The 8067-nt window shown below is 58.4% G+C and overlaps 1 protein-coding gene across 1 annotated transcript; it reads left to right on the forward strand.

The window, feature by feature from the left end:
- The first annotated feature begins 234 nt into the window (after positions 1–234).
- C1QL1 (complement C1q like 1) lies at positions 235–7027 on the forward strand. The gene is made up of 2 exons (XM_044247745.1): positions 235–927; positions 6349–7027. Exons 1-2 carry the CDS (start codon positions 331–333, stop codon positions 6526–6528), a joined length of 777 nt encoding a protein of 258 aa, XP_044103680.1. The 5' UTR covers positions 235–330; the 3' UTR covers positions 6529–7027.
- The last annotated feature ends 1040 nt before the right edge of the window (positions 7028–8067 follow it).

An 8067-nucleotide genomic window follows, 5' to 3' on the forward strand; every position in this document is an offset into this window, starting at 1 on the left:
GCGGGGCGGAGGGGGCGGTGGCTCGAGAGCTAGGAGGCGGGAGGAGCCGGGCAGGACGCGGCCGCCGCGGCTCTCAGTCCGGCCGCGCAGCGGGAGGGAGGCGCGAGGCAGGAGCCGGCGGCTGGGCTCGGCGGCGCATCCAGCGCAGCGCGGCGCTCCGGGCCCGGCCCCATGCCCGCAGCCCCGCCGGACCGCCCTTGAGCGCGGGCGCCCTGCCCGCGCCCCCCGCCCGCCGGCACCATTGCCCCGACGGCGCGGCCGGGCGGCCCGGCGCTCCCCAGGCTCCGCGCCGGCCGGAAAACGCTGCTGGCGGCCGCTGCGGGCGTGGTGATGCTGCTGGTGCTGGTGGTGCTCATCCCCGTGCTGGTGAGCTCGGGCGGCCCGGACGGCCACTATGAGATGCTGGGCACCTGCCGCATGGTATGCGACCCCTACCCCGCGCGGGGCCCCGGCGCCGGCGCGCGGCCCGACGGCGGCGACGCCCTGAGCGAGCAGAGCGGCGCGCCCCCGCCTTCCACGCTGGTGCAGGGCCCCCAGGGAAAGCCGGGCCGCACAGGCAAGCCGGGCCCCCCCGGCCCCCCTGGGGACCCAGGTCCTCCGGGTCCTGTGGGGCCACCAGGGGAGAAGGGTGAGCCGGGCAAGACCGGCCCTCCCGGGTTGCCGGGTGCAGGAGGCAGTGGCGCCATCAGCACGGCCACCTACACCACGGTGCCACGCGTGGCCTTTTACGCCGGCCTCAAGAACCCTCACGAGGGTTACGAGGTGCTCAAGTTCGACGACGTGGTCACCAACCTAGGCAACAACTACGACGCGACCAGCGGCAAGTTTACGTGCAACATTCCCGGCACCTACTTTTTCACCTACCACGTCCTCATGCGCGGCGGCGACGGCACCAGTATGTGGGCGGACCTCTGCAAGAACGGCCAGGTGGGCCCGGCGGGGGCATGGGGCTGGCCTGGGGGCAGGGCACCCAGGGAGCCCGGGACGTATGGGTACCAGCGGGCACAGGTGGAGACCCTACAGCGGCCCCGCTTAGGCATCACATGCGGGAATGGTGGACCGGTTGGCACTAACTCCTCGGCTCCTGGGCACTGGCTGCAAGGCAGACGCTGCTGGGCACCCGCGCGCGGCATGGAAATGCGGGAGATAAAACCAAATAACGAGGGCGCAGCTCTCCCAGGGGCGCGGACTGGTGCTTTGGGGCTTGGCCCTTGGGATGCGCTATCTGGGAGCTGGGACTGTGGTTGATACCAGCGGGCGATTAGGGGAGGGCAAAGATGGGCTCTGAGGAAAGGCAGCCTCTGGCGCCCGCGGGCGTCCAGGCGCACCGCTAGGCGCGCAAGCCGAGAAAGCAAGACGTTTTGGTCACAGAGGCAAAGGGAGCCAGGGGCGCAAAGCCTTAGCTGCAATACAGCCTCTGACCCTGAGAAGGGACCCCTGGGCCAATCGACACCCTTGCAAAACCCGGGGACATCCCAGTGGCTGCCCGCTGCGTTAGAGCTGCAGGCACAAGAAAGCAGCCTGGGGGGAAAAGTTTTTCCTCCTGAGGCAGGGCAAAGAGGTGGAAACTCCCCCTCCCTGGATCATGCAGCTGCAGCTCCTGACTCCTGGAGTGTCTGGGGATCCTCTTCGTCCCCTATCCCCATCTCAGAGACTCAAGCCTGCACTCAGATCGGGGAACTGGGGAGGTAGTGCATGGCGCTCTCAGAAACTGCTGCCTCCCCCGCCTCCAGGACCAACCTCGACCTAACCCTGCCCCAGGGTAACAATTTTGCCCAGCTGCCTTCCCTTTTGATACACCCTCCCTTTCCAGAGCTCCTAGACCACGGTGGCCTAGGGCACACCCTGCTCATGGGGATGGGGGGGGTGGTGGGAGGGGGAGGCAGAGCATTCCTGTGGAAGAAGGAGACTAGCAAGGGTCTGGAGTAAAGCTAGGAGGTGGGAGTTGGGAAGGAATCTCCCACGCCTGGGACCCAAGACCCTGTTGGAACCCTTCCCACTGCAGTATTACCCTGAGGCAGAGCCTGGCTTGGGGGTGGGGGAAAGGACGGGCATGGGAGTCAGCACAACGATTACAAGGCACCTGTAAGTCTACCCCCTCTTCTTTTTCTCCTGCCTGCCTCTTTGCCTACTCTCTCGTCCCTGGCTCTCTCCTGTGTCCGCCAGTCCTATCTGCCTCTCTGGGGTTTCTGGCCTCTTTCCCTGGGCTTCACACCCCTCTTTATTCCTTGAGTGTCTCTCTTCCACTTGTGTCTGTCAGGCTTCCTGCATCTCTCCTCTTTGTCCTTGGTTCCTGACCCAATGGGAGGCCTCAGTGTCCAGTGAGGGCTCACTCAGCAGACAGCCCCATGATTCCCCTTATTAATCACCTATAAGGGATGCAGCAATGTCACCTTCATCAATGGAACGTCTTCCTTTCCCAAAGAAAGTTTGGGCTGGCCCCGAGCTGAGGTTTCAGGGGACTGAGGGCCCATTTTGCCTGGAGAGGGAGCTGGTCACCAGACCCCCAATGGGCCCTAGACCTTGCGCGACCTGGGAAGGTTGCAGCAGGGCCCTAGAGATGAGGCAAGAGGTGGCTCTGCAGGGGATGTGTGCTTGGACAGGGGCACTTGCTTGAGTCACTGGGAGGTGAAACTGTCTCAAAGGCTCTCCTTTCCCCTTCAGCAGGGGCAAGGCATTCACAGAGCCTCACAAGGAGGTACTCATGGGAGATGGGACCCCAGGCTAGTAGGAAAAAACAGGTGGCTTTTTCCTACTAGTTTTTAACGGTTTCACAGACCCAGCATTTTAAGTTACTCAAACCATCCCCTCCACACACAAAAAAGGGGGTCTACACCCCTTTCCCCTACATCCTTTGTGACTTGTCTTTCCAGATAGCTCAAGAGACTCATTCAATCTCACGAGTCATCCCCCATATTCATTTTGAACCCTACTGGGTGCCAGGTTCAGAGCTAGGTAGCCAGGGGGCAGCTCCACCTGCCCTCCGGGACCTCACGGTCTGTGCAGGGGAGATAGTGGCAACCACACGACAACACACCCCAGCAATTAGTGTGTTAAAGGAGGACTGGGAGCCCAGCTGGTGACTCCTGTCCCCAAACGTGTTAGCTGGAGGGAATGATTCAGTGGGCCCTGCCCCAACTCAGACCAACCTGGTCAAGGGAGAAGATGGCAAACCCGGGCAGTCCCCAAGATAAGGAGACATGTCTAGAGAGAAAATAAGAAGATCAAGTGTAGGAAGAGTCCGCCTTAGAGGTAGAAGAGGACATTCAAGTGAGCAGAGAAAGAAGCACGGCCCTGGGCAATGGATGGGAACAGAACAGAGGGGCTTCTGGCTCAATTGACTTCAAGACCAGAGGCAATGCTGGGCTCTGTGCTTTTCCTTTCTGGCTCCCCGCCTGCAGAAAAGCTTCCAGAATTTCCTCAAGGAAGCTGAGCTGAAATTGTTCCCTGGCACGACAGGGGGAGGGGACACTACCTTCCTGCCTGGTACAAGGCCCCCCACCTCCCTCATCCTTGCCACCAGTCCCTCTCCCTAAGGGGAGCCTGAGTCACCACTGCACAGCCTGATAGCACCAAGCCCTGGTTGAGGAGCCCCAGGAAGGGGCTCTAGGTTGGGGGTTACCTGAGTGAAGTAAGCTCCCCGCAGCTGCCTCAAGGGTCCCCGGTTCAGATGGGTCAGGGAAGATAGGAAACTAATAAACTGGGCCAGGAGAGTGGACTGTGTGGGAATGGGTCAGGGCCCATGGCCAGGGTGCAAACCGTCCAGGGCAGGGGCTTTGGGAAGGTATGTGTATTACAAATGGGGAAGGGCTCAGACAGAGCCTGGGGGGGTGGGTAGTGTATGAGTTGAAGACTCCCATGGAAAGGCCTCACTGGAGCCCAGCCTGGAGCCCAACAGTGGGAGAGGGGCTCCTGCTGTCCTTTTCTAGCCTTGAATACCTTTCACGGTGCAGACCTCTGTGCCTAGCACAGTAGGGACCCTGTCAGTGCGTGGCAGCACATGTTCCCTGCGAGCCCGGTGGGCTGCCTGTGGGAGCCCTTCCTGCACCTCTGACACCGCAGCATGACCCGGGGGCAGGGGCATGCTTTCTGGGTTCTCCCCCTCCTCCTGCCAGGGCCCTGGTCAGACCACTGCCTCAGTTTCCCTTCGGGAAGCACTCGCGGAGGTGATTCTACAGCACCCCCTCGCGACAAGTCCCAGACTTGCTTTCCTGCTTCCATGGCAACCTCCAGTCCCCAAATTTCCCCTTGGCCCCCAGGAGGAGTTGAATGCCTCCACCGTTTCCAGTCGCAGGCAGAGAATCAGGACCCCTGGGTTCTGTTCCTGGATCCCCCACCGTCTAAGGATGGAGGGGCATAAATTCTCCCTCTCTCCATGGATAATTAGGATAATCACAGCAACAATCATGGTGATGAATAAATAATAAACATAAGCGTAACTGTTCTGATGCCTGTCACATCACCAGGAGAACCCCGATGACAGATGACTCTATTCTGATGGATTTGGCTATTAAGAAGCACATTGTTTTAATGAGTTAAGGCTAAATTAATCTGGGTAATAAAAATAATTGTTATTAGTAGTAATTTATTAGCAAAGATAATGAAATGCATGTGTAATAATAAATACTATGAGGATTAGGGCCCAGGGAACAATACAGAAGTTGGCTGCTTGCTTTGAGCGCTTGCCTAGTAGCACAAAAGCCCCATCAAGATTAAAATTTTTTTCTTCACCACCAAAGGCTTTTATAAAGGTTGTAGTGGTGAGGCGGGATCTTCTTATCCATTTTCTAAACAGAAAAACTGAACTTCTAGACAGACAGCACCTTCCCCTTGTTTGATTTTCTCTCCCTTCGGCTGAATTGCGAGCTTTCCTAGCTAAGTGCCCCCCAAACAGTGCCTTCCCTGAGAGGAGGGAAGGGGCTGGAAGGATCTGGACTTTAAATGGCAGACCGCATGCAAATGCATTGAGTCCTCCTGTTGCGGACATATTGCTGAGTCAGCAACTGTGGCCCAGCGGACCTGGCAATTCTGCCGCCCCGCCCAGGAAGGAGATGGGGCCCTTCCCCTTATTTGCCTGTGGCCAGGCCAGACTCTCAGCCCTTGGGGAAGAGCTGCCTTCACGGTAGGGGCAGGGCGGAGAGGGGCTGTTGAGGAGCCGGGCTGAGGGAACCCCTCAACACAAGCCTGCACCTTGGAGATGGCCCCTCTCTTCCCGTTCTCCACCCAGGATATCCTGGAGAGGCCTCAGATCCTATGGCTCAGGCCTTGGGTTGCCTCAGTTGTGGAAGAGGCATGCCTTGAGGGAATTTGCCCACTTCCACCGCCCACCCTCAATATCTTATGATTATAGTTAGAGCCCCCAAGAGTGACAGCAGGCTTCATACCTAAAGGCTGGGGCTCTCTTGTTCACTGTCCTGCCTGTCCCTCCCTCCCCCACCAAAACAAGGACAGCAAGGATATCAGATCAGACTGAAGGTCACAGAAAGATGTAAAACCTGGATGTCTCTTCTTCCCACCTACTTCCTTTCTACCACCCTGGGGTGAGAGATAAGAGGAGCCAGAAGTCCTCTGTCGGTGGCGTGGTGGTGGTGGTAATAGTCTCGGGCTATGTAGTAATAGCTCTTTGGAGACCAGGATGCAGGCTCAAACTGAGCCTTGGGAGGGGAAATAATTACCAGGACTTCCCTCTCACTGCTCCACTGTGAAAGACTCCAGAATGAACTACAGACGAGAGTTGAAAGATTGGGTTCTGGTGCTAGGGTGGTTGCTTAGTAGCAGCCTAGCATTTGTCTAGCCACCTGGCCTTTGGGGCCAAGGAGCACCCTTGTGTCCATCCACTGATGCAAGCACAGGTGGGTATGGCTGAAAAGTAAGGCATTATTGCTACAGTTAAAGCAGAGAGGAAGGAATGATAAGGAGAGAAGGGGTGGTCCTCCATCAGCTGGTATTCCAGAGAATTCCTCTTTGCAAGGAGGGTGGTCCAGGCTGGGACATCCTGGAGGCATTGTTGAGGGCCTCAGCAGGCCAGAGGGAAAGACCTAGAGGCATTAAGGAGGCCAACTCCACCTCGATTCCTAATTCAGATCCAGATGACACCAGCCCTAGAAATCCTGGGCTCCTCTAGAACCCGGTACCAAAACATACAGTTAGCATTGGGGGGGAAGCGGTGATGGGAGAGAAGCCGGCTGAGAGCTGAAGGCGGGGCTTTGAGGGCCTCCAAGATCCGCTGCCCCCACCCTCCCGTGGCTGCCCTACCTCTGACAGTCCCCCTCCCTCCCCGACCCTACTTCTCTCCCTCCTCCCCCCTACCCTCTCACACACACCACCCCTAACCGCCCCCCCCCGCAGGTGCGGGCCAGCGCCATAGCCCAGGACGCAGACCAGAACTACGACTACGCCAGCAACAGCGTGATCCTGCACCTGGACGCGGGCGACGAGGTCTTCATCAAGCTGGACGGAGGCAAAGCGCACGGCGGCAACAGCAACAAATACAGCACATTCTCGGGCTTCATCATCTACTCCGACTGAGCTCCCCGCGCCCCTCTCGGTCCCGTGTCCGTCCGCCCACACCCCTGCCCGGGGCTCCCCTCCCGGCTGGCGGAGGACCACCCAACCCCTCTCTGCCCAGCCCCGGCTGCCGGCCCATCCCGGCTATGACGCCCACCGGCCCGCCCTCACCACCGCCCCGGCCGAAGGCTAGGCTCTCCTGCGGGCTCGCCGCAGAGCCGGGTCCAGAGCGCGCCCGGTCCCGGTCCGCCGGAGGCGGTGTCTACAGCCCTCGCCCCGGCTCGCGCTGTACATTTGTACTATAGGACTGTTTATGGCCCACCCAGCTCGCCAGCCGGCCCCAGAGTGGGGACAGGTCTCGGCGGGAACCCTTCCGTGCTCGGATGCGCTGCCCTCCGGCTCCAGGGTGGCGCCTCCTGGGAGAGGGGTGGGTTGGGGCCGGATTGCGTCCCAGCACCTGCTAAAGCCCCAGCCCGGCTGCGCCCCGTCTGACCAAAGCTCTAATAAAAACACTTCCACCCCGCTGGCTTTGCGTCTGTGCCCTGGAGAGGAGTTGCAGGAGGGGACCACAAACCCTGCCCTCTTCCAGAAAGGAAAGGGGTCTGACGGAAGTTTCCCATGGATCTGGGGGCAGCCAGGTGCTAGAATCTGAGCTGCTCCAGCCTGGGTAACAGAAATGGGAAGCAGCCCAGTTCCATCATCACATTCCATGGCGGAAAAGTTCCATTTGTTTGTCCTTGAAAGCGCCATCAGCAAGGTCTCAACTGGGACATCCCGGTTCTCAGTCCGGTACCACTGTCTGTGATCTTGGGCAAGTCCCTCCTCTTTCAGTTCTGGGTTAGTGACAGCAATGACAGGAACACACTTTGCACTGAAAACTGGTTGACTTTGGCCCAGGCACTTCACCTCTGGGCCTCAGTTTTCTCATAAAATGTAAGTGACAAGACTCACCTTGCGTGACTGAGGATTCGAGAGGTATCATGTCTGTGTCCAATAAACGCAGCTTTTATTATTTCTACGTCACTGAAAGCTCGCACAGCACTTCCAGTAATGGCGTCTCACTCAACCATCCCGAGAGCCCTGGGAGGCTGGGTGAGTAGATTTTGTTCTTCTTCCAGGGAGGTCAAATATCTTGCTTCATGTGACATAGTCACTAAGTTCTGTGACTGCACTCGAATCCCAGAAGCCCCGCTCCAGACAACACACCGTGTTCTCCTTGTCCTGCCCCAGCCGACCTCCCCTCCTATAACTGGGACCCACAACAGTTGGCATTAGGACATTGCTAAATAATAATAACTGATACTCAGGGACACCTGGGGGACAGAGTCGGTTAAGCACCGGACTCTTGGTTTCAGCTCAGGTCATGATCTCGGGGTCCTGGGATGGAGCCCCACATTGAGCCCTGGGCATGAAGGCTGCTTGGGATTCTCTTCTCCTCCTCCCCTTGCTTCTCCCTCCCCCACTCTGGCTCATGCGTGCTCTCTCACTCAAATAAATGAATAACTCTTAAAAAAAAAAAAAAGAGCTAAGATTTAGAGAGTACCCAGTCTGTGTCAGGTA

Source organism: Neovison vison, chromosome 5 (genome assembly GCF_020171115.1).
Source record: "Neovison vison isolate M4711 chromosome 5, ASM_NN_V1, whole genome shotgun sequence".
NCBI lineage: Eukaryota > Metazoa > Chordata > Mammalia > Carnivora > Mustelidae > Neogale > Neogale vison.